General features: G+C 43.9%; 1 protein-coding gene across 7 annotated transcripts in view; it reads left to right on the top strand.

The window, feature by feature from the left end:
- Positions 1-25,431, top strand: part of MEGF11 (multiple EGF like domains 11) — a 333,743-nt gene that overhangs the window by 268,099 nt on the left and 40,213 nt on the right. For all 7 annotated transcript variants that reach the window (XM_083713081.1, XM_083713079.1, XM_083713078.1 and 4 more), the window contains 3 exons: positions 12,033-12,179; positions 14,438-14,572; positions 23,010-23,138. In XM_083713081.1, the coding sequence (XP_083569207.1) occupies positions 12,033-12,179; positions 14,438-14,572; positions 23,010-23,138 (411 nt within the window). The remainder of the gene's footprint in view (positions 1-12,032; positions 12,180-14,437; positions 14,573-23,009; positions 23,139-25,431) is intronic.

Raw genomic sequence — 25,431 nt, 5'->3', positions numbered from 1 at the left:
ATCCTAGCTCTTGAAGTTAATAATTTAGTTGTGTGATATTCCTGCATCCGTACATTATCTTTAAAGGAAGGATGGAACGGGGACATTTCAGCAGGATGGGTAAGTTATCATTCTCCCCTTTTACCTGCCTCCACTGGGCGTTTTTGAAAAGGGAAGTGTCTTTTCCCATCTGAAAGGGGAGCACTTAGCTTTCTGGCTTCTATCAGTGCCCTCTAAGCCCTTAAAAATGTACCATAAGCCTATTAGAAATCAGCTTTAATTTTTCATTGGCTTAATTTCAAGTGAGATGATAAGATTTTAATGTCCTCCTTTTGCTTAAAAATTCTCTCTTTTGATGGGGAACCTTTCAGGATGGCTCCTGCTGATAGCAGGCTATTTTTTAAAGGGGAAAAAACTAATCTGCATTTGCTAAGTTATCAAAGGCTCCACTGATGTCCTCATGTTAATTGAGCCTCTGGAACTTATTGATGAGGTGCCCAACTCAGTAGAACTAGATCAGTATCTTAGTCAAGTTTATTTTTTGTTTACCCAAAAGATAGTCCAAGAAGATGTTTTTAGGGCATGAACCGGATTTTTTTATTTTTTTATTTTTAAAGGAGAAGGGAGATTTTTAAAAATAGAATATACCAGTGTTTCCCAACCTTGTGCCTCCAGATGTTTTTGGCCTACAACTCCCATCATCCCTGACCACTGGTCTTGCTAGCTAGGGATGATGGGAGTTGTAGGCCAAAAACATCTGGAGGCACAAGGTTGGGAAACACTGGAATATACCATACCTTCTCAAATAAATGGACAAAAATGGGAGTGGGATGAATGTGGAAGTGTTATACTTTATAAGTCTACTTACACCTTAACATAGTGATGAGGCACCTGTGGTCCTGCAGTTGTTTCTGGATTCCATTTCTTATCAGCCCCAGCCAGCTTGAGGTGTGATGGTGCGCACTGCAGCCCAAAAACATCTGGAGGGCCACAGATGCCCCAACCCTGCCATAGAGCACAGCCCTTCCTCATGCTTGAGTCCCTCCAGATGTTCTGGATTGCAGCCACCATCAGCCCCAGCTGACACAACCTTCCTTCCATATTGGGGAAGGCTGGTACTACAAACCGGTAAGCAAGGGATGGAAGATCAGAGTTCCCGGTTCAAATCTCACCTCCACCATGAACTCATTTGGCCAGTAATATATTCAGAAGTGCTGGGTACCTTCATGATTCTCACAGCCATGCCCATTGCAAGGTGATGCAACTTTCCAAGGTCACAGTAACCTTAGAATTATACAGTAATAATAATAATAATTAGGGATGCTTGCAAAAATAAATGCAGATCTGGCCTTTCAGCTAGATCTGCTCTTTTCTGTGCATATACATGGGCAAATGATTTGGAGTGCTCCAGCACCTTCTATCAGAGTGGCTTAAGTTGTGTTTTTCCTTGAAGTTCCATCGTACGTAGCAGAACTTCTCCTGAAATAGAAGCACCTTGTGTTTTCGGTGTTGCTAAATGCTCATCTTTGAAGCATACAGGGGCTAAAAAGGTCCCTTTTCATACTGATTGGGTGGCTGTAGGTTACTGGAGACAGGGACCGTGCTGCAGAAATAGTAATGCATCTTCAATCCCAGACTGTTACACCACTGCATTTGGTGATGAAGATAATATGTGAGTGTGTTTGGTGTCTACACTGACTGGCAGTGGTTCTACAGGAGATGTCTGGGGTTGCACCAAAGACCTTTCGCAGGTAAAGCAAATGCTCAGCCACTGAGCTACACAGTCACAGTCAGAGGCCATGACTCAGTGCAGGCAGATAGACACTCCCCAGACTTCTACACGCGTGCCAGAAAGAGCTAGGAACCTAGAAAAGGTACACCATCTATGTAACCAGCTGCCAGACAAAGATATTTGAAGAAGACACAAGGCATAGGCAGAGAGCAGCAGGCAGTACATTAGAGGGCACACAAACCTGCTCCATCTTATGGGGAAGTGATAGTTGGAGATAGTTGCACCAAAGTACCACTAACAAGGGATGCATGGGCCTTTCTCCTGAATCTCACCCAACTCCAAAGCACATAGAGCAAGCAAGGGCCCAGGCCAGCATTTAACACACTCACACAGGGCTGCCAACAATAAACCACCCTATAGGAAGCCCCCCTCCCAATGTTTCTATTCTGTGCATGACTCGTAATTGGACAGAGGCCAGAACTGTGATGCAAACAAAGCCTCAGCAGGCAGATTCCTCTGCCATCTGCTCTCATGTCTGCTTCACAGGTGATCTAATGATCCAACAGCACCCGGTGCTAAGATGTGGCAGAATTAAGCTTCCTCCGCCACCAAACAAGAGCTGATGACATGGAAGTCCAGTGGCTTGTTCTGAGAAAACAGCAAGCCCCCTCCTCTGTGCGTGGGTTCTCTTGGGCCCTTTAATTATTTTCTCGCACCACCCTAATGTGCCCCAGCACTAAGTTCAGGAATGACAGCTTCAGTATGCCTCCACTCCCATCTGTTCCTCCTGGGCAGCTGAGATGGAGCTAATCAGATGCTATTCCTTCAAACGGCCCTGTTGTATTCCCCTTTATCCAGCCCAGAATGGATGCAGTGGCATGCTAGGTACACACACAACCGAGCGTGCTTCTGTAATTGCTAATGAGTAGATTAAGGTACAAGCTGTTGGGCACTAAGAGGACAGTGCGACGGTAGAGGTAAAACAGCAGAGTCATTGGGAAGGACAAACAGATCACCAGGCACCGGATTATAAGATATAAGTAAGCCCCCATGCCATCCTGCATTGGCATCTCTGCAGAATAATCTCTTCTAGGCACTTAGGAAGCTGCCTTATGCTGAGTTAGATCACCCATCTAGCTCAGCGCTTCCACACTAGCTGGTCAGGGTGCGGTGGGGGCAGGTCACCCCAGGTGTCATCCCAGAGGGGGGTGAGAAAATCCACCTTGGGAGGAGCGCCGCAACCAGCTGCCCAGGCAGCGTTGCACTGCGATCAGACCCCTGCCAGGAGGATCGTGCCAACACACCGCGATGGGGCCCCCAGCGGGAGGATTGCATGGCCATGCCCTCCTGCTGAGAGGATCGTGTGGCCATGCCGCGATCGGACTCCCGCTGAGAGGATCATGCAGCTGCACCAATCACCCCGTCCTCGCCCCATTGGCGGATCCTCATTCTGGGTCCCCAAGCAGCTAGCTCCGCCGCTGGCAGTGGCTCCCCAAGGTTTCAGGCAGGGGTCTCTCCCATTACTACCTATAGATGCCATTGGCGATTGAATCTTGTCCCTTACGTATGCAAAGCAGTTTGCCATTCCCCCATCAAGGCAGGTAGAGGTAAAGGACCCCAGGATAGATAAGTCCAGCCGAATTTGACAATTTCAGGCCAAGGGAGACGGCATTTGTCCACAGACAGCTTTTCCAGGTCATGTGGCCTGCATGACGTTTATGGCGCGCAGAATACCGTGACAGAAGTCATAGCGCACAGAAATGCTGTTTATCTTCCCGCCGCCTTGGTACCCGTGTATCTACTCGTGCTGGTATGCTTTCAAGAGGCTTGGTGGTTTCATGAGAAGATCAAAGTATGTAAGGGGACAGGTTCCTACCCCAAAGGAGCTTACAATTTCAAATTCCCCTTCAACTGAGGAAGGTGAATGCCATCTGGGAAGAAATTTGGGCTGTATCAGTTGCACATCTTTCAGTTTGGGAGTTCCAGTTTGAGACTTCCCATAGTGAAAATGGAAGCAGGGTGGTGTTATTCTGGATAAATCAGTCCGGCACACTTTAGTCTCTGCCTGGTTCTGCCCAGAGCTGGCACATGAAACATGATGGATTTTCCCCAAGGGGGGAAAAGGTTGTCTACCCCTGCATGCAAAACAAATGTTCTACCACTGAGCTTATAGTCTTTTCCCAGTAGCAGTAGTACACTCATTGCTCTATTGGGCTGGTTCCTGGCTCTGGTCCTGGCTCTGGTTCTGTAGGCCCAGGTGCTGTGGCATCTGGTTCAGTGAGTTCCTGCCTCAAGTTCAATGGTCCCCTGATCACCAACATCTGACTCAGAGCCAGGACCCAGTCCAGCTCCTTAGCTGGCAATAAGAGCATAAGAAGCGCATGCTGGAACTCAGAAGCATTAACTGGAATCATAGAATTGTAGAGTGGGATGGGACCCCAAGGGGCATCAGGCCCAACCCCCTACAAAGCATGAATCACTACTAAAGAATCCCTGACCGATGGCCATCCAACCTCTGCTTTAAAAACTCCCATGGAGGAGACTCCGCCACCTTCCAAGGTGGTTCGTTCCGCTGTTCAACAGCTCTTACACCAGAAAATTCTTCCTCATGTTTAGTCAGAATCTCCTTTCTTGTGATTTGACTCCATTGGTTTGAGTCCTACCATATGGAGCAGCAGAAAACAAGCTTGCTCCATCTTCCACATGACAGCCCTTCAGATATTTAAAGATGGCCATCCTATCACCTCTCAGTCTCCTCTTTCCCAGGCAAAACGTACCCAACTCCCTCAACCGTTCCTCATAAGACACTTGACCATCTTGGCCACCCTCCTCTGCACACATTCCAGCTCATCAATATCCTTCTTACTACCTTTGAGGTAGAGCTTAGCTATCATGACTAGTAGCCATTGACAATATTTTCCAGGAATTTATCCAGTCCTCTTTTAAAGCTACCCAAATTAGTGGCCATCACTGCCTCTTGCAGGAGCAAGTTCCATAGTTTAACTCTGCAACATGAAGAAGCCCTTCTAAAAAAATTTCCTGAATCTTCCAACATTCGGCTCCACTAGTATCTAGTATTATGAGAGAGGAAGGAAAACTTTTATTCTCTCCATTTTACTCTCTGTTGTTCCCAACTCAGTGTCCTGGCCGCTGCCGGGGTTTCGGGGTCACAGCAGACAGAAGGATTGCCTTCCCTTTTGTCTGGGTGCTGGTCTGGCTGAGCTCGGGAGCTCCCAGGTGCCTCAAAATCTCCTTGATACCCAGCACCAATTCTGCAGCTTTGACAGGCTCACATGGCCTGCAGTGAATCAGACCTAATCTCTCTCTGCACTCCAGGAACTGCTATCCAAATGTCAGAGACAAGTGGCTGTTATGTCTTTGTGCCATGCTGAGAAGACAGAGGAGAGTAGCAGGGTGTTTAGCGTCAGATCCACCATGTCTATTGAAGTCCTGTCAAAACTAATTTCTGTACTTTGAGATGGCGATTAATGTGTGGTGTGTTGTTTTTTTTAATGTGCAGAGAGAGAGAGAACACGCTCCAATAATAAAATAATTACAGCCTATACATTGATCTATCCATCTCCCCACAGATCCTTCTTTCCTTTCCCCCACTTTGAAACAAGAGGAAAGGAAGCTACATCCTGTAATTTCTCCAGGTCTTACATCCCTTAGAAAATAATTAGATTCAGTTCAGTAGCAAGAACCCCGCCCCCCCAAGACTCTGCCACAGTCAAGGGGATAGGAGGAGCAGATCCAGGCCGAAGCCTCCAGCTCTCATTTATTCCAATCCACCTTCTTCCTTCCTTTCTTCCTGCAATTTGGAGAAGTGTGGTTGTATTGTCTAGAGGCATGAACAACTGGTTTCATTAGGAGCAGGAGCTGCAGTTCAGCCAAGTTGGATGGAAACACAGCAAGGGCCGAAACCAGGGGGCAGTTTCCTTTCTCCTCGACAAGAGAAATTTTGTGCCGTAGGCAGAGCGGAGAAATGGCAGAGTACAAACATGTTAACATCCTTTGTGATGATGCTTATTTGTCAATTTGTATTATACTGCTCAATTATACCATCATTATACCAAAATAGGTGTCTCTGTGGTTTACAAAATGTAAAAAAAAATACAAAAAAATACACAACATTACTAAATTAAAATACACCTTAAAGCAATCCCAGTGCACATAGGACCAGGACTTTCCCCCCGTTCTGGTACCTCTCAGGTGGGCGCCATTGCCATTATAAGAGAACAAGGGTGGCGTTGTGAGTTCCGGCACCTCTTTTTCTAGAAAAATATAGCACTGCAAAGGACTCACAGTTTCTCTCTTGGGACTTGTTGGCTTGTGTGAGTTGAGACTATGGTGGTCCCAGGAAGAGATCCAGAATCTTTCCAAACACGAGGGTGAAAATGCCATGCTTTATTTACTCAATCCCCCCCCCCCCAGGGCATCTCCATGATGCCATCAATTCATTGTCCTCTTTCATTTCCCCGTGTACCTTCTCTCTCTTTTAAATCTAACTTTTTTAGAAAGAATGTGGATGTTTGCTACAGCTGTAGATTGCCTTAGTGAAGCCCTTCCTTGCTTTCTAAGAGGCACACTTTTGACATGTTCATGGTAGAATAAGGCAGGTGAAAATATCGCCCCTGTATACCTTCCTGGTTGGTGTCATTTTATCAGCATTTTTGTTTTTTCTCTATCCATCTATCCAGCCATCTGTCTTTTAATGAGCACCATAACTGTTCTTTGCCTACATTTCTAAAAGAAGATATTAAAATTTAGTTTGAAAGCACTTAAATGAAAGAGTGTTGTAGAGCTAATTAAAAATTGATTTAATGTAACAGAGCAAAAGAACCCACTGCATTTTCTGTTGCTGTCATTTCTTTGTTTCAGATTTCAGGTAAAACGGTTTGTTTAAAATAAATATGTGCGTATATGAGAGAGAGAGAGAGAGAGAGAGAGAGAGGTGTAATTGTCATGTCAAATAGATACAGCTGAGTTCTGCCTTTATCATATTACAAGTAAACATGGAGAGTTGTGTAAGTGAAAAGCTTCTAATAAGGGCCACTCCATGTATTTGCTATCTATCTCTTTGCTAACCTTTGGAATCTAAACATGCTTAAAAGGTGTGATCCTGCTCTCATCTGTTAGATGTGATTAAGGCTTCCCTTCCACCACCTCTGCGTTGTGCTAAGTCAGTATCCCCATCAGGAATCATCTTGCCTTTATTTAGTCCTGGGAAGATACTGCCTCATTAGTCTTCAGCTAGAGGTGACTTCTCTGCCGGGGGAAACGGAGATGCATTTTAATGCTCCTGCCTTTTTAAAAGAAAGGAGCTGGTGTCATTCTCTGAAAAACTCAAGACAAGAAATAATGTTCCTTAATTGTCTCCATTTATAAATAGCCCGGTTTACAATGAAAGAATTCTAGTCCAAATATTGCTGTCAAAATGGAGGGAGCAACGTGACAACTCTTCCCTTAATCCCCGTTTGCACTTAATTCCAGGAGTCTGGGTTGGCAGTATTTAAAATGAGGGGAGGCAACCCATCATTAGGTTATGCATTCTAATTGCACAAGTAGGTCCATGGTGGGTTAAGCCACTTGGTGCCCTCCCCCTGTCATTTATTGCCTGCTGGGTTTTTATGAATCAAGACCGCTAACACAACTGAAATGTAGCAAGCATGGTTAGCAAAAGTCTCCCAAATCATATTGTTGCACACACCCTAATCTCCAAGTGGCAGGAAACTCCAGAGGTTATAGCGCTTTGCCCAGAGTTTGGTTTCCTTAGAATGAAGGTCAGTGGAGAATGTGGTGTCTTTAGGATATATGGTTTTATTTACACATATATACAACCTGAGTATAGCTTGGAGGGTCTCAGTCACAGCATTAACACTCAATGAATCTTGCCTCTCCACTCAATTCCCAGGGAGTTCTCCAAACCATATCTATTGGTCTTGCACAGAACAAGACCAGCTTCTGTCTCTCTAGCTTGCAGCATCAACCAAACTCTCCTTCCAGCACTAACTCTCCTGACCTATTGTTCTCCATCTTGGTGATGTGGCATCCAGCCAGGTGAGGTGTGGAAAGGCCCACCCATTTGTCTCTATGGCAACAAATGGACTTTTCCACCTGGCCCAGTAGAGCAATTCTGATATTCTGTTATCGTTACTTATTTTTTTCTTTTCTATTTTATTTTACTCACCTTTTATTTATTTTTAGGTTTGTGGTTGAATTGAAAGGGAATTGATTTATGGTGCCTTGTTTCCTTATAGTGTACGTTTATATCGGTAATAATTTCCAGGGGGAGTAGCTGTGTTGCGCTAATACAGCCAAAAGAAAGAGAGTTTTGTTGCCCCTTAAAGACTAATAATTTTATTGGGGCAGTAAGCTTTCATGAACCAATGTCCACTTCATCAGGAGCTTATCAGTAATGTGTCAGTAATATAGTCAGTCCATGATATAATGCAATATAAAGCTGTGCTTTTCTTTACTTTCAACATGCTTCTGAACCTCATGTTAAGATGCCTCTGGCTTTTGTACAACATCCCTTCTGAAATATGTAATTATTTCTGAACTTGAATAGAGGTGGGTGGAGGGATGAGTCCTGCTATGCTCCTTTAGTGCACTATCCACAGATATTTTTGAAAACTGCCCTGCACGTATGCTCGACACTGATCATTCTGTCAGTTTTAATAATCCTCCAAGCAGGATGTCCGAGTGGGTGGCAAGTCCACCAACATGGCATGTTCCTCATGGCAGCCTAATGAAGCCATCAAAAAGCAGGAAATGAGCTGAAATGAAGCTTATCCATGGCAGCACATATAATCCAAACTCTGGCTGAGTTCAGGTATTTTGGAGTCATCGCCCGCGCTTATCCTTTTATCCGCGAGAAACATGCGCTTGGCTGATAAAGAACTTCCGGATGGTGTAGGGATTGCTGGCTTAAATGAGGTCTGTATCAGATCTCAAGGCACACTGAGGCAGCAAACTCCTGAGCTCTCAGTCTGATGCTCATGTGCTTTAACAGGACCTGCGCAACATGTGACCTGCGGAGCCAAACGCAGCCGCCGCCTCCTGGCGTGTAGTGTGTGGCCTGTCAGTGCAATGACAACCCTTCTGGTTTTGCAGGGCCAGGCAGACATTAAAAACCGGAAGTTTATCAGCCCCTGGCTGGGTTGCCATACATAGCTGGTGGGGTGCATTCTGCTTTGCGGGTACTGAACTAAAATATACAGAAGGCAGTGAAGGAGAGGTTTTGCAAAATATATGATTATTTATTCCCTTGCACAATACACACCTCCCAATCCTTTTTCTTCCTTTTCTTTCCCATGCCTTTAGCCACATGGAATGCACTAAGTGGTGGTTAGTGTTTATCAAAAGTGGAGACTCGGAGCATAAACTTGCTACTTCTTCAAAGCAAAATAGCCAGTGGCGGAGCTGGCTGCATGGGTGCTCAGAGCATGGGTGCCGTGCACCTGGGGGGGGGGCGATCTGCTGTGCAGTGGCAGTGCAATCTGCACGCGGCTGCAGCTGCGGCGGCACGATCCTCCACACGCAGCTGCAGCAGTGGCAGTGTGATCCTCCACATGTGGCTGCGGCGGTGTGATTTTCCATGCGGTGGCAGCTTGCACCGCTGCGTTCTGGGGTGACAGGCCTAGCCCCCCACAGTGTGCCTTTTTGTCACCCCCCCCCCTCAGAGATGGCACCCGGGGCAGACCGCTCCCCCTACGCCCCTGAGAACAGCATTCTCAAACTACTGGCTGATTTTCTTTCCAAATCTACCTTGCCAATGTCAAGGTCCCAGTGCATCCATCAAGAAAGTGTTGTGGTGTTTTCAGTCATGTTTAAACCCAACCATGTGAAAAATGCTGTTTCTTCCATGCTAGTTTGGGCAAGGTCAAGCCCACAGACATTCACACGAAGCAGGTTCAGCAATTAAACTGCAGACGTAATTCAACTGGCTGCAGCCCCATGATACAGTTCAGAGAGTACCAAGAGTGCTGCCCTTGCACAGTCTGAAAGACCAAAACCCTACCACACATTACGACTGTGATTAAAAGCCATTCCACAAAACAAACTTTATGGAGTTGAATTAGTTCAGATGCATATCCTCTACCATTCCTCAGATGAAAATAGGGACATTTTATTCTACGTCAGTATCACTGCTTAAGCATTTCCTCCTGGTCAAGTAAAAAAGTTATTAGAGGAAACACACAAAACGGCAGTATTTTAAGCACAGAAATCTTTAAATGTATGTATTGCCTGGGGAGGAAAGAAAACCCCAAATCAATAAATACAACTAACTTTTAGGTGTGTGTGTGAAAACTGTGCATTATGATCATGTGTTTACAAGTATTTTGGAAGGATGATAGCTTTGAACAACTATTGTTGCAATTGTGCAGGTGTATCCTATGGGGTATTCTAATGTCTATTTTGGGGTCCAGGGACATACAACTGTTTGATATGGGGGATACATAAACTTCCTTTTTGAGTGTTTCAAACTTCTAAACAAAATGTGAATGTGTTAGCAACCGCAGCACCCTGCAGCTGTGGTGAATCCTGGGTGGCTCAACTGCACAGACACCCCCCCCACCCCAGGAATCCCCTCCCCCATCCTGCCCTGGGACTCCCCTTCACTCAAATGCAAAAAATGGGGAGACTCATCAGATTTCAGAAGGTTTCACCAATTCAGCTCACGGGAAAGATCAATGCCTTTTTCCTGTCCACGTGAGAATCCCTCTCTTTTGCAACTGGTTAAAGGCACAGGCAACCTTGCTCCAGCTCAAATCTGACCAGGTTATACGATTCTCAGGAGTACTCCCATTAATTTGAGTAAAATAAAGTCTTGCCCTCGTGAGTCTTACACAGATGAGTGACAGCTCCTTAGAGACCCCCCGTGGGCTTGCAGGATTGGGCCCTGGTTTATTTTAATTCATTTGTTGACAAGTGAAAGAGCAGGAGCCCTTATTTAAATGTCACTAATTAGAATACTGGAGGACAGAGCCTTTAAATCACCTGCTAAGAGTCTCTGCACACACAGAGTGCACTTTGGTAGATTTGAACGTCATAATAAATGCCAAACTATTGTCCTGGGAGCCATTTGGTGCCTGGATTTGCATCTCTGCACGTTTGCAGAGCATACAAATTTATGTGGATAAAGAGAGAGTCCAGGGTAGGATCTACCCGCTATGCTAAGTGCTCTGCAGAGCGGGGACATAACCTGTGTCCTAATAATCAGAGAACATTTATTTTTCCATTTTATCCATGTATGAAGGGCGGTATACAATTTAAGCACCAAAATCACAGATTTAAGCTCCTCACCACAGATGAGCATGCAAACTGCAACAATTCCCACTTCCTTTTCTATCTCCTTTGCAATTCTTTTGACATTTCTACCTGGAAGTTTATTTCCTGAAAGCCCACACTGAAGCTACAAATTCAGGGGAAGGGTTGCTGCCTTTCTCCACCACCCCCATCCTCTTGCTGCTTCTGACATATGTCTCCTAAAGTGCATGAAGCAGCCTGGGTGCCAAGACAAAGGGTGCCACCATCACAGCAGCCATGCCCATCACCCTATTAGACTCTACCCTGTATGACTTCACATAAATAATATCAGGCATTTTATTATTTTGCCAGTTTTATTGCAAATTTAAAATGTGATGCTAGCCTTAAAATGAATTGCTATATTTTGTTTCAAAATTAACTGGTATGAGACAACTTATTGCAATGATGTCCTTCTGCTAGTATTTTATTATCATGTCTGTTATGCAGCACTTTTCCCTGGGGGGGACGCAGAGGGACGCATACCCTTAAACATTTTGTGAATCTAAGTTTGGCCTAATTGAGGGGCAGTATTTCAACATGAGTAGGAAAATGAGAGTACCCCTAAACATTTTTTTTAGGGAAAAAAGCACTGCTGTTATGTATTCAGAGGTCTGTATTTGCCTAAGCTTGAGTCTAAGGATTCTGAGCCCCTGTGTTCTGATTCGATACATGATATCCAATCACAGAACATTTCAGGATTTGGACCTCTGCCATTCTGAGTCATGATTCGCAGCTGGGAAGTTTAGACAGCCAATCACATTGGGAGTGGGAGTGGCCCAGGTCTTCAGAAATGTATATAAGCAGTTGCCCAGTTCTGTTAGTTCAATAATGGTTCTTGTTGTTATCACTGTGTGTGATAACCTCTTGGGAACCCACCTACACCTCAATGCCTTCACCCTAGGGCTCCGGGTAATTAACAATTAACTGAAAAACAGTTTAAAACAACTTACAGTCACAAAAAGACTTCAGTTGTGAAGCATTTTGGATTTGCATCTCTGCTCTTCTCCAGGCATCCATTGCGACAGTGTCTGTCCAGAAGGGCGATGGGGACCCAACTGCTCCATCACCTGCAACTGTGAAAACGGAGGGTCCTGCTCCCCAGAGGATGGGACCTGCGAGTGTGCACCAGGCTACCGAGGACCCCTGTGCCAAAGAAGTAAGTTACCCCCCCCCAACCTACGTACTTTCCTCTGCGGATCCCATTAGTCAAATACCTGCCTCATCCCATCCCTAATTCCTCCTCAGCCATTACGTGGAGAGGAGACTACAGGGAAGCAGGTGGCCATAGGAGCCAACTCCTAGGGGCTGAGGGGTCTCGGACACCCCAATAAAATATTTGAGGGGCCAGGGGGGCAAAGTTGATGGGCATTGCCATTCAAATGGTGTCAGTACACCGATTATTCAGGGCAGGGCTTACCACCACCACCACCCCAAACCAATATTTTATTTAAGTTATCCCCTTGCCCTGCAAAAAAAGACCTGGATTGAGGGATCCACAACAGAGGTTGTGGAATTGAGCTTGACCCAGTTATCCCATCCTCAAGTTTGCAGTTTGTATGGTGGGAACATCCAAACACAATTACTGAGTCTATACTGGAATTGTGCGATTAAACTCAGAGTGGCTCTTTACAGAACCAGTGTCTTTAACTCTGCAAATAACTTTTGCACACACGCAAAATTCCCAGTTCACTTCTCGTTCCCCAGCCCCGAATTTCTCAGGTCAGCCTTGGCACAGGCAAAAGCTCCTTTCCCCCCAAATAACTTGCAGCTGCTGTTTTTCTTTTTTATTTAAAGCCATTACGGTGCTGACCTGGGCCAGGGCTGCCATCCACGGCCTTTGTGCATTTCAATTACAAAAACCCTCTTTCCCTGCGAGTTCACGGCAATTCTCTCTCTGGCTGTAAAACTGCTCTCCAGACCCTCGAAAGAGGCCCTCAAAGTGGAACCAAGGGAGGGGGGGGGGTTCTTCCTCTCTCTTTTTGCAAACTTTATATCCCCAGGGTTTAGAATGTGACAAGAGGAAATTGAAACTTTTCCAGAGAGAGGAGAGAAATAACAGGTTAGCTCTATCGGTTGGTGGTGCACAGGCATCTGAGTGCCTTCATCTTATCCATGTAATCAGGCTGTATAGCCCAAGGTGGTCTGCTTGAAGAGAGCTTGGCTTCCTTCCTCCATTATCGGCGGCCTCATTACGCCAGGAGTTGCACCTGCCCCCTAAGTATCCCTCGTTATCAGATCCGTCTCTGAACTGAACTTGTATATTTCAATATTTCAAGTTGCTGCTTCTCCTCACTAGGCCTGACAGTTATGGAGGGTCTTGTTGCTTTTGTTCCTTTCTTTGCTTCTGATAGTTCATTTGTGTCTTGAATATAGAGATGGAGGAGAAATTCGATTCTGTTTCCAATTATTATTATTATTATTATTATTACTACCTACGGGACCTACGGGACCGCCTCTCCTGGTATGCCCCACAGAGAAACCTACGGTCTGCAAATAATAACATCCTCAAGGTCCCAGGCCTCAAAGAGGTTAGGCTGGCCTCAACTAGAGCCAGGGCCTTCTCGGCTGCGGCTCCAATCTGGTGGAACGCTCTGTCACAAAAGACTAGGGCCCTGCGGGACCTGACATCTTTCCGCAGGGCCTGCAAGACAGAGTTGTTCCACCAGGCCTTTGGTCAGGGCGCAGCCTGACTCCCTCCTCTGGCAACCTGCACAGAATTCTCCTTAATCGGCTGCCATCAATTTGATTTTAATTAATTTTTATAATGAAATATTTTTAGAATGTGTGATTATTTGACTGTTTGATTATTTGATTGTTGTTAGCCGCCCTGAGCCCGGCTTCGGCTGGGGAGGGCGGGATATAAATAAATTTTATTATTATTATTATTATTATTATTATTATTATTATTATTATTATTATTATTATTATTATTTTATCTTATTTATATAAAGCCCTATACCCGCTGGTCTCAGGCTGGTTCACAGAATAAAACCAGAATATAAAAACCACAAAATACATAATCAAAATAAAAACAACAACCTAATACCCCCACACATTTTAAAAGGGCATAGGATTTAAATGCAAACCCCCTCCTGATTTGTGCTTTCCGAAAGAATACAAAAAATGAAACATAGCCATCCTTCGGAATCCAAATTTTGCATTGCAGTTCTCCAGCCAAATAATGGGTGTGAAAATATATAGGCTTAGGAAGGTGTGCATTAAAAAGATATATTCATGAAAACAACTTATAAAAATGCATTCAATTAAGAAAAAATGTAGTCGAGTGGTTAAACTGTATGGTGCTTTCTTCGTAAACTGCATGCATTGTTGCAAATAACTGTAGTAATGATGAGGACTAGTGTCTTGTTTCTGCCTTCTTTACAGTTGTAGTACAGCTTTTGTTATTTATTTTAGTTTGTCCACCTGGTTTCTATGGACATCAATGCAGCCAGCCGTGTCCCCAGTGCATTCACAGCACTGTCCCCTGTCATCACATTACAGGACATTGTGACTGCCTCCCTGGATTTTTTGGCCCACTCTGCAATCAAGGTATGAAGACTCTGGGTGGTTCTCGCTGGTTGTATTTATTTATGAGCAATTGATAGAAGCCAATGGAAAGGTTTCTGGGCAAAGCTCGCCTTTTTGTACTATTATTATTCTTGTAAGCCTTTGAGGTTCTAGATAGCAGCAGGGGAAAGAAAACCTGTTTTCCTTTGTAGGCAGAAATGCAAATAAGCACTTAGTCTCCCCTTTGTAAATAAGTTGTATGCTAACATGCTTAAGTAAGGCAATTCCTTAGTTTTGGACAGAAGTGCAAATAAAATGTGGCAGATGTTGCAAATGCAGCCGGCTACTCAAGGCTCACATCTCTTTACTGTCAGAACCCAGAGGATCTCAGGCACACAGTGGCACTTGTAAGTTGTGCTGTTAATTAAATGTAAAAGGTACTTGTCAGTTAGTACAGACTGCACACACAGGCAAGTACATATTGCCGGCAGGAACTTTTAAAAATGAAATTCTGAAATCTTGTTTGGGTTGGCCGATAGCTGAGAGATGAACATCGTGAATGAGCTCTTGCTGTCCATACTGAAAGTCCCAGGTTTCACCCCAGGCTAGGAAAGACCTCAGGGCTGGGGCTGGGGGTGGTGTGGGGTGGGGCAGTCAACATTGGACAAGATGGACCAAGGGCCTTTCTCAGCAAAAAAGCAACTTTATAAACCATATAATAATTATTATTATTTATACCCCGCCCATCTGGCAGCTTCCAACAGAATATTAAAAGACAATAACCTATTAAACATTAAAAGCTTCCCTAAACAGGGCTGCCTTCAGATGTCTTCTAAAAGTCTGGTAATTGTTTTTCTCTTTGACATCTGGTGGGAGGGCGTTCCACAGGGCGGGTGCCACTGCCAAGAAGGCCCTCTGCCTGGTTCCCTGTAACTTGGCTTCTCGCAGCAAGGGAACCTCCAGAAGGCCCTCGGCACTGGACCTCCGGGCAGAACGATGGGGGTGGAGACGCTCCTTCAGGTATACTGGACCGAGGCCATTTAGGGCTTTAAAGGTCAGCACCAACACTTTGAATTGTGCTCGGAAACGTACTGAGAGCCAGTGTAGGACTTTCAAGACCGGTGTTATATGGTCTCAGCGGCTTACTGGTAGAACACCTGCATTTGCAATATCAGAATGTCCTAGGTTCAATCCCCAGCATGGAAAAGACTGCACCCTGGAGAATGGCTGCCAGCTAGTGTAAACCGGCACTGTTGGGCTACAAGTCCCACCATTGTTGTCGAACGCTTTGGAAGCCGAGCTATTTGGAACCCAAACACTGACAATCCAGAAGTGAATGCTTCCGTTTTCGAACGCGCCTCAGAAGTTGAATGGCTTCTGGGACACATCTCTCCGTTTTTTCAATGTATTTTGCCAGCCAGCAATTGCGCCTCAGTTGTTGAACATTTTGGAACTCAAACTGTCTTCTGGAACGGATTACGTTCGACAACCGAGGTTCCACTGTATATTGCAACGTTTAGCTGGTGATATATCGCAGTGTTGAAAACCAGATATCGCCCAGCCCTAGTGAATGTATATTTCTTATTCGGGTGTCATCTTCAATGTTTTATTTTATTATTTCATAATGATTCCTTTGATGTTTTCAGTTAGGTTGCAAACCACTGTGGGATTTGTTTATTTACCGTATTCTCAAAATGCAAAGTGGCATGGCAAAATGGGAGACTAAGGCCACCCTGGACCACAATTCCCATCAGCCCTCAGGCAGCATGCTGGCTGAAGGGAATTGTAGCCTAAAACATCTGGAGGACAGTAGGTTGGGGGAGGCCGTTGTGTAGATTTAACAGATAATATGCTGCATGGCATTTGCCTGTTCGGTCGTCATCTTTTGTTTCTTTGGGGGAGTTTTGAAGGAAAAAATAGAACTCACTCTTTTTTTAAAGCCGTGCTTTCCCGCAAGGTACAGATTATAGGCAGTACTTAGACAAAAATAATTAAACATAGATTAAGTAGAAACATATGTTTTCTTTTCTCCTTGCCACTTTCACCACCAAGATGTAGAGCAATTAATATGAGAGCAAGCACTTTACTTTCCCCTTTTCGGCGGATGTGTCTGTCTCAATGCAAAAAACCCAACTTAGTTTTCACAGTCTGAAGCAGGCCTAATTATCTCATTAAGCAAAACCCTGTTTTCTTGATTTCAATCTGTTGAGCGTCCCTGCCTTCCCTTTGAAATGTTGATCCACCCAGCAGAATTGCCATAAAATATTCATGTTCTAATTAAAGGCAGTCGGTGTTGCAATTTGTCATAATGTTGCGAGCATATGATATGATATATATGCTTTTCTTTAATATAAAAAATGAGAAAGAAGAGAAGAAGGATGCATTTTAATAATTTATTTTAGGCTAACTCGGTGCAAATATTGCTGTTTTCAGAATGCAGCTATTATTGCAGGTGCTTTACTTTTTCGCTAAGTAGAAAGATTATTTAGAGCTAAGCAGAGAGGAAGAAAACTCCTCTCTGTGCTAGCAGCCCTAGAGAGAGAGCCTTTACAGAGGGTTGTCCTATGGCCCATACCTGTGTCTTGGGTCACACCTCCTCGATCCATTTTCTTGGGGAGGGAGAAAACAAGAGAGAAGAGGAAAGGACCCATCTAAATGGTATATGTGAGTAAAGGGGGGGGCAATACCTTGGATTGGAAGATGGGCCCTGCGTTGTACTAAGGGGTCAAATGGTTTCTGGGCTCTTGAAAAATTGATGGCCACAGGGTGGTCCAAAGGGATGTTGTGGTTCGCCAGCCATCTTCCAGCGGACCACCTAATTCCTGCTGCTGGCTGATAGGATTCTAGCAGGGATTTCATCTCCTCTTCTTTTATTTATTGATTTTAAAATATTTATTTCCTAGGGCAGCTCGGAGTATGAAATTTAAAACAAGTTATTGCAACCGTAGCATAACAAAGTAAACAAGTAAAACTACATGAATCGGGGCTGCAATTTTTAATCGATTAACCGGTGAGATCAGTCAGCCTTAAAAATGTTTTTAATCAACTGAATAGGCACCCCTGAGATACATGTTTAGAAGCGCTAATAAAAACTGTCAGCGGCAAGCAACATCTTCAGTGGGTCTTTCTCCCTTTTCCCTCTTGGCCGTAGGGGAAATCCCTTTCCTACGATGATGCCTCACAAGAGTGCATCATCTTAGAAACAAAGGAAATGGGTTTTCTTGCTCTAGAAATACACTGTTTACCTGTATTTATGCGAGTATAGGGTTGCATCCATTGCTAGCCCCACTTAGAGTAGACCCATTCAAGTTAACAGGCATGACTAACTTCGATTGATTCCTTTCAGTCTACTATACTCTGAGTAGCACTTAGCTGGATGCAACCTTGCAGTGAAAGATTCATCAGCCAGAACGTATATGATTAATTGATCTACAGTGGTACCTCGGGTTACGAATGTAATTTGTTCCGGAGGTCCGTTCTTAACCCAAAACCGTTCTTAAACTGAGGTGCTCAGTTTGTCCTCAGACAGCTCCCAGGTCATGTGGCCAGCATGACTAAGCCGCTTCTGGTGAACCAGAGCAGCGCACAGAAATGCTGTTTACCTTCCCGCCAGAGCAGTACCTATTTATCTACTTGCACTTGTCGTCCTTTCGAACTGCTAGATGGGCAGGAGCTGGGACTGAACAACGGGAGTTCACCCCGTCACGCGGATTCAAACTGCCGACCTTCCGATCGGCAAGCCCTAGGCTCTGTGGTTAAGACCACAGCGCCACCCGCATACCACTAAGGGCCTTGTACACTAATACAAAAACCTTGAACCTGGCCCAGTAGTGTATAGGCAGCCAGTGCAGATTTTGAACACTGGAGTTGATTATATATTGATTTCTCTTGATAGAAGGCTTCCCCACACTTCTGCTTCTCCCATGCACATGTCTGAGCAGTTTTTTGCTTTTCCTGTGCTTTCTAGCCATGGGTCCAAGCAATTTTCTGTTTGCCCCACCACTTTCCCTGGGAAAATTTGCTCTTTAGCGCTGAATCAGTCCAAACATCAATTGAGGTTTGTTCCTATTCCGCTATAAAGATTGAGATTTCTCAGCAGAAAGCATCAGGAAGAGAGGAAGTCTGGATGCACTTTTAGTTCCGTTTACATTCCTAAGAATTTGGGTTGTGGTCAATGACATCTTTATAAGCTCACCAAGGGGGGTCATTGAACCCTAATCTGGATTTATGCAATGGGAGGCCAAAGCCAAGCTAAGGATCCTCTACCATTAATAGGAATACAAGCAGCTTGGATTGATAACGAATTATAGCTGCCAGAAAACAGCTGATATCTCAGCAGGGGTTTGGAGTAGTCCCCCTTCAGAGCTCTAATAACTAATTAACATGGCAATTACCTCCTTGTATTCCTAATACAGAAAGCATTATTACCCTTTTCTGTATTCAAAATGTCTCAGATCCATTTAACTATTGTTTGTGCGTAATGCTTGCAGCTTCAGTGAAGATCTTAATAAGCTCTAAGAAGTGTAAACAACTCACTTTTGAAAATGGTTCTAATGGGTTGTTTCCCCCCTTCACAGTTCAGAGAATCTTGGAAAATGAAGATATATAGTAAACATTTTACAGGCAAATGTACCTCACAATATCATATATATCCCATTATATGATTGAGTTGACTTGTTTTTCAAATTGTTCAGCCTTTGGCTTCATAGGTAATGAAATGTGCAACAGTGTTTTGTTCATCTGAGGCTGACTTGCATCAGAACCATACCAATCAAACTTCCAGGTTCTGGACTACCAGGTTCCCAATGCACTCTGGGTTGCTGTTTTTTTTACCAGCCAGAAGGGCATTGCAGTTCATGTCAGTCTAATGACAGCATTTGCATGTCGTGGTCAACACTATTTATTATATTTATTTATCCCATGTATGAATCATCACCTATGAAACGTCTCAAAGTGATTGACGGTAATAACATCAACAATTTAAATAATTTATTATGTTAAAACTATTCAGATCCAATGCAGATAACAGACTGGGATTTAGAAGGCTTGTTGAAGGAAAACTATAGGTCATGGTTTAGTGTGAAAGCAGAAAAGATCCATGCTTTCCCCGCAGGAGCAACAAAGCCACATTTTCTAGTTTAGTGTTACATCCAAACTGAGGACTGTGGCTTGTTTTGCTCCAAACAGGGGAGAAATTTGACTCAGTTCACATTTAAAGCTGAATTTCTCAAATTTGCACTTTCTGAAAGGAGCCTGCGAATGAAAATGCTTCCACCCTCCAGAATTTGCCTGTATTTGAATTTTGCAGTGCAGATCTCCAACCTGTTTACAGAAATGTAACTCTTACAGAAATGTGTGCATTAAAAAAAAAAATTGTGAATATAACATACAGCTGCATACAAATGTTATTGGGAGGAATCTGCCGTGAAATGCTAAAGAATTTTCATGTGGTTTGTTTTTTTAATGCAAATTGCTACAGCATTGTGGAGAACTGAATTTAAGGTATGAAAAATGAGAAACAGAGAAACCAAAATTGGCATCTCCTCCTATCCCCAGCTCCAAAAAACAAAACAAAACAAAATCCACAATGTTAATCGAAGTTGGCTTTCCCATAGTTGTGTTTTGTCTTTTTTGACTGAAACAAACTACGACCACTGGTTTGGACATTACACTAAGGCAGAGAGCATAGTTTGTTTCAGCCACTAGCTTATGGGGAAGAGCAAAGCAAAAGTCATCTGTGTTCCATGGTTTACCATGATGTGCAAACTGGGCCATTGTCATGTCAGCAGCAAGTCAGTTTTCTATCATAAAATGAAGTGTGGATATTGAGTACAGATCCATCTGAAACAGATCGTCCATTCTCGGTTAACCCATCCAAAGGGGGTGTAGCCACTTGTGCCTCTGCACTTGTGCCTCTGTTTTAAAAAAGAAAGAGAGAAATATAATGCTTATTATTAAGAATAATCAACAAATGAATTGGGAATAGAAAGGAAGAAGATAAGAGAAGAAAGCTGTCATAGCAACAAGAAGTAAATGTAAAATGACCAGAGACGACAGATGAAAGAAACTGGCACTTAAGGGGGTAGGGATGGGAATAAGGTCCATGCTAAGTATGAGAGGAGAATGAGAGGAGATGGCTAACAAAAAATAGTTTGAGAGGCTTGTGGAGAGGAAGCAGGAAACGTCAGAGGAAAAATCTTCCTCACTTAGAGCCTCTGGGTCAACAAATTCAGCCTGAAATGGGGAGACTGTGTCACAAAACCGCCAAAGCAAACACCTTGAGGAATGCTGACCTATGGAACTCTTTGCCACTGCTGTGAAGGGGGTGAGGGAAAACAGCCATTTCTGAATATGTATTAGATATTCATAGAAAGCGATGCCAGAAATGTCAGCTGACCATGCCAAACTCCGACTCTGTCAGTGCCACCATTTTGTGACTGGGGGTGGGGTGGACTTTTTAATTTTCAGCTGCCTTAAGTGGGCCCCAGCAGTAGAAAGATTGAGAAGCCCTGTCTGAGAGTATATATGATTTCCCAGCAACCCAACTTCTGTGACTCTGTCGCAGTCCAATAAGGGCCGTATAACATCATCGCCTTCTTTTTATTTTATGTAAATTGGCTTTCTAAAACCAGGCTGTTGGGAACGTCCTCTTGATGGGATTATGTTTCTGCCAAGGATGCCTGTCACTGAATCCATCTTTTTTCCCCCCCTCGATAACAAAATTGTGTTATAATATTGCTGAGATCTGTTAGAACAATGGGCCTGTGCATGAGGGAAGACAGGTGGACAGATTGTTTCGGTGTTTCGTCCTTTCTCTCTAGTGTGAATATTTCTCCCTTCCCGCCTGCTACGTTTTCTCTCATTTCAGTGAGAAAACTGTTCCATTTAGCATTTAACTTCAAAGTCAACTTTATCTACTCTGGGAGGGAGATAAGTGTGTTTTGAGACTGTATGTGATTGTCTTCCGGCCTATTCTTACCGTCCCTGCCATGGCGGGAGTTGGAACTGGCAGATGATTCCCAGCTCCAGATTTTAATCGCGGACTGAAGCGCTTTGGGAATAGATTGAGGTCATCTCCCGTGAATGTGAATCAGGAAGCATGAATTGTCGAAATGCTAAAGTAGGGAAATAATGCCAAAACAAAAACAAAATACCTCTACCTATTTGCAAGGATATGAGTCCAGTTATGTTTGTGTGCCTTTCGTTGCACTGATGGACTGGGAGAGCTGGTTTTATCTGTTTAGTGAGCGTGGTTATAAGATGCCTGCTTTTGTCAAGGAGAGAATCCAGCAGCCAGTAAGAACAATTTGACAATGCTTCCATTGTCATGCTAGAAAACAGGGACTATGTACTGGTTTTCCATCAGTATTCTGTAGTTACGTTGGAACCTAAGGATATAACTTGTCTGTATAGAAGAGTTTAATTCAATGCCCTCAAGACCTGCTACGGTTACAGCGTTCCTTCACCGACCTGGGGCATGCTGTATGTTTTAGACTAGTCACGGCTGCGATGGCTGGTGCTAATTGGAGTTGAATTCCAAAACATCTGCAGGGCACCAGATTGGCTTTAGAATAAAATTAAAGGGTTTTTTCCTCCCCTGTCTTATGGACTAAGCTGTGCTAGGTGAAAAACTTAATACTGATGCTCTCTCTCTCTCTTTCCCTCCCTCCCTCCCTCCCTCCCTCTGTTTTCTTTTGTAATGACATGTGTCCTATTCAATGGATGGATTTACAGTGGTACCTCAGGTTACATACGCTTCAGGTTACATACACTTCAGGTTACAGACTCTGCTAACTCAGAAATATTACCTCGGGTTAAGAACTTTGCTTCAGGATGAGAACAGAAATTGTGCTCCGGTGGCGCGGCGGCAGCAGGAGACCTCATTAGCTAAAGTGGTGCTTCAGGTTAAGAACAGTTTCAGGTGAAGAACGGACCTCCGGAGCGAATTAAGTACTTAACCAGAGGTACCACTGTATTTCATCCATCTGTAGATGGATGGATTTCTATGGATATATACTTATTGAAAGCCATGCATAGCAACCTGTGTCCACAGAGGGGAATAGGCATCCTTTTTGTCATCAGAAAACTCATTCAATGGGTCTCAGTTTAGCATTGTGATTTGTGTTTCACGGTGTGTTTCCAGAATCTCACTAGTCCCCTGGCCATGTGCCTCCTTGGCTTCAGCAGCTGAACCACATCCTTTACCTTCAGTGCATTCTCTCTACACACATCAACATACACACACACACACACACACACCACAGTCCACTGACCAATAATGAAGCTCAGTGAGACTCAAGACAAGGTTACCTTTGGGTCAGTGCGTCTGGCTGTTAACTAGAAGGTTGGTGGTACGAGTCCACCCTGGGACGGCTGTGGGCAGGATTCTTGCATTGCAGCGGGTTGGACTAGATGAGCCTTGGGATCTCTTCCAACTCTACAATCTTATGATTCTGTGTGCATTTCTGTTTCTATACAGTGTGTCCAAGCGGAAGATATGGGAAGGATTGTGCCGAAGTGTGTGTGTGCACCAACAACGGGACATGTAACCCCCTGGATGGGTCTTGCCAGTGCTACCCTGGTTGGATAGGCAAAGACTGTTCCCAGAGTAAGGAGCAATTTCTTTTTCTGTCTTTCATAGCAATAGGTCTGCCTTATTTTCATGTGAAAAACACATTTGCTTGGCCTTCACCCTGATTTGCGGTATAGCCACCATGAGACGGAGCAGAGCTAGAAAAGATCTATCTCCACAGTTTGCAATCCTGCTGGAGAAAACCCCCTTTTCACAGTCTCACCTCCACGGATAGCAAAGAGGGTGGGGTCGTCCCAAGGGCTTGATCTGTGGCAGCACCCCATCTCTGAAATGCCCTCCTGGGGAAAATCAGATGACCCCCTTCCTTGAAAATTTGAATACATTTCTTTTGTCATCCAGGCTTTTGGAACTGTCATTTTTAAAGGTATATTTAACATAGTTTTATCAGATTTTATGTTGAGCCATCCTAGGCACTCTTCAGGATGGAAAGGTGAGATAATAAAATATTTGAATGGGGCAAAAAGGGGAAGGGGAAGAATCCAGCAGCATAAAGAGTCTCGTGTAATCATTAAAAAAAAAACATTGTTGAAGAAAGGCAGATTGGAACAAATGAGTCTTCAAGAAATGCCTGTATGGAAGGGGCCTCTCATAGGTGTGAGAAGGGAGGACCACAAATGTGGAGCCACCATCAAGAAGGCCCTATTCCTTGTGTTCACTAATCTAATATACCATATTTGTGGGCAGTCTATATCTGATCTTATAAGTAGACCAGGTTTGTACAGACAAAGCTGAGTGTCCTTTAGATAAGCCAGCACCATTTAGGGCTAGCACCACTTCTCGGCTGTCACAGTGAAACCCTTTATCCTTGTCTCTTTGCATCTCTGTCATTGGTTTGGGAAAACATGGCTCATTCTGTGTAAAGTCTCGCATAGTAAAGAATGGCTCTTTGTCCAGTTAATAGCCATTAATCAAATCAAAATGACTCCTCCAGAATAGCCCAGGTAAGAATAGTAAATTCAACAACAAAGATTTAAAAAACACTTATGCACAAACCTATCTACTAGGAACTCTGTCCCTGAACCAGCCTTGCTACAAGGTTTTCTAGTTAGTATTCTTGTTTATTTGCATAGGTGAATTTGAATTGAACTGCGAAACAAATGCACCCATTTGTATTGCTAGAGCAGGCTTTGCCAGCCTAGCGCCCTCCAGATTTTTTCATCTGGAGGGCACTGAGTTGGCAAAGGCTGTGCTAAAGGAAGGTCTGTTCATTCTTTTCAACGCTTTCCTTAAGAATCATTAAGTGATCAACAATTCTGTGTTGCAAGGTCCATATGGCTGAGAAAATTAGAGAGATGAGATATTCCTATTACACATAATTTAGTTGTTAAAATCAGTGCTTTCTGGAGGGACGTGTGGTGACTTCTCTGAAATTGCCTAGGTAGAAGATTGACATTTGAGGATCCAAAAACTGGCATTTCCCTAATGAATCCTTAATTGGAGGCGGATCATCTCTGGGAAGACCCAGCCTGTCGTTCAGAAATGTTACTTCATATTCACAGTGCAATGAAGGTATTAGACAGCACTTGCAGTAAAACATATTAAACCTCCAGTGATAAAGGAGGGATCGGATAAAAACAGACAGCTGTAATTTTGCTTTTATTGTGCTTCTTCCGCAGGCCAAATATTTCTGTCACTCAAAACAGAAATTAGGAAGCCTGTCAATTTCAAATATAGTTCATTATATTTAGAAAGTAATTGGGAAACTGCTGTTCACTTCTGCTTGACTTCAGGTGATGGGCGCACATTTTCTTTTTCTCTTTTTTCCCCTTTAAAAAGTGATTGTGGCTACACATGACAACTGCCTTTAACAAAAGCCACAATTCTTACTGGATTCCTTGCGTATTTACTGAAATTTCCAGAAGAGCGCAGAGGTGAACATTTCTCCTGCCTCTTTCCTTTTTTGTAAACATCCTCCATTAATTAATGAGAAAAGAAATTCAATTCAAGAATAAGGATCAAAGGCGAAATAATATCTGGTTTATTCTCATGGGTGGGGTGCAGGGTCTGTGATATGCCTACCCGTAATTTTGGGGTGGCCGAGGGTGTTTGTGAACAGGGAAGTAAGGAAGCACCGTTCTCCATTCTGCTCTCTCACAAGCAGCGCTGTTTCCAGTCCACTGCAGTTCATCTTCTACCAGAAATGGCATTATTTGTGTCGCCATCCGCTATGGCGAAATTGCAAAACTTATTGCGTCATTTACATTGCCATTATGTCTTTCCACTCCATTCATTTCAGTGTAAAGGAAACCCAACGCGAATGGGTGAGTTGAGGGATCGTAATCAGCAGCCTGAAAGTAGAAGCAAGAGT

Source organism: Podarcis gaigeae (assembly GCF_964106915.1).
Source record: "Podarcis gaigeae genome assembly, chromosome: 14".
NCBI lineage: Eukaryota > Metazoa > Chordata > Lepidosauria > Squamata > Lacertidae > Podarcis > Podarcis gaigeae.
The sequence above is the reverse complement of the archived record's forward strand: the minus strand, read 5'-3'. Positions and strand labels throughout refer to the sequence as shown.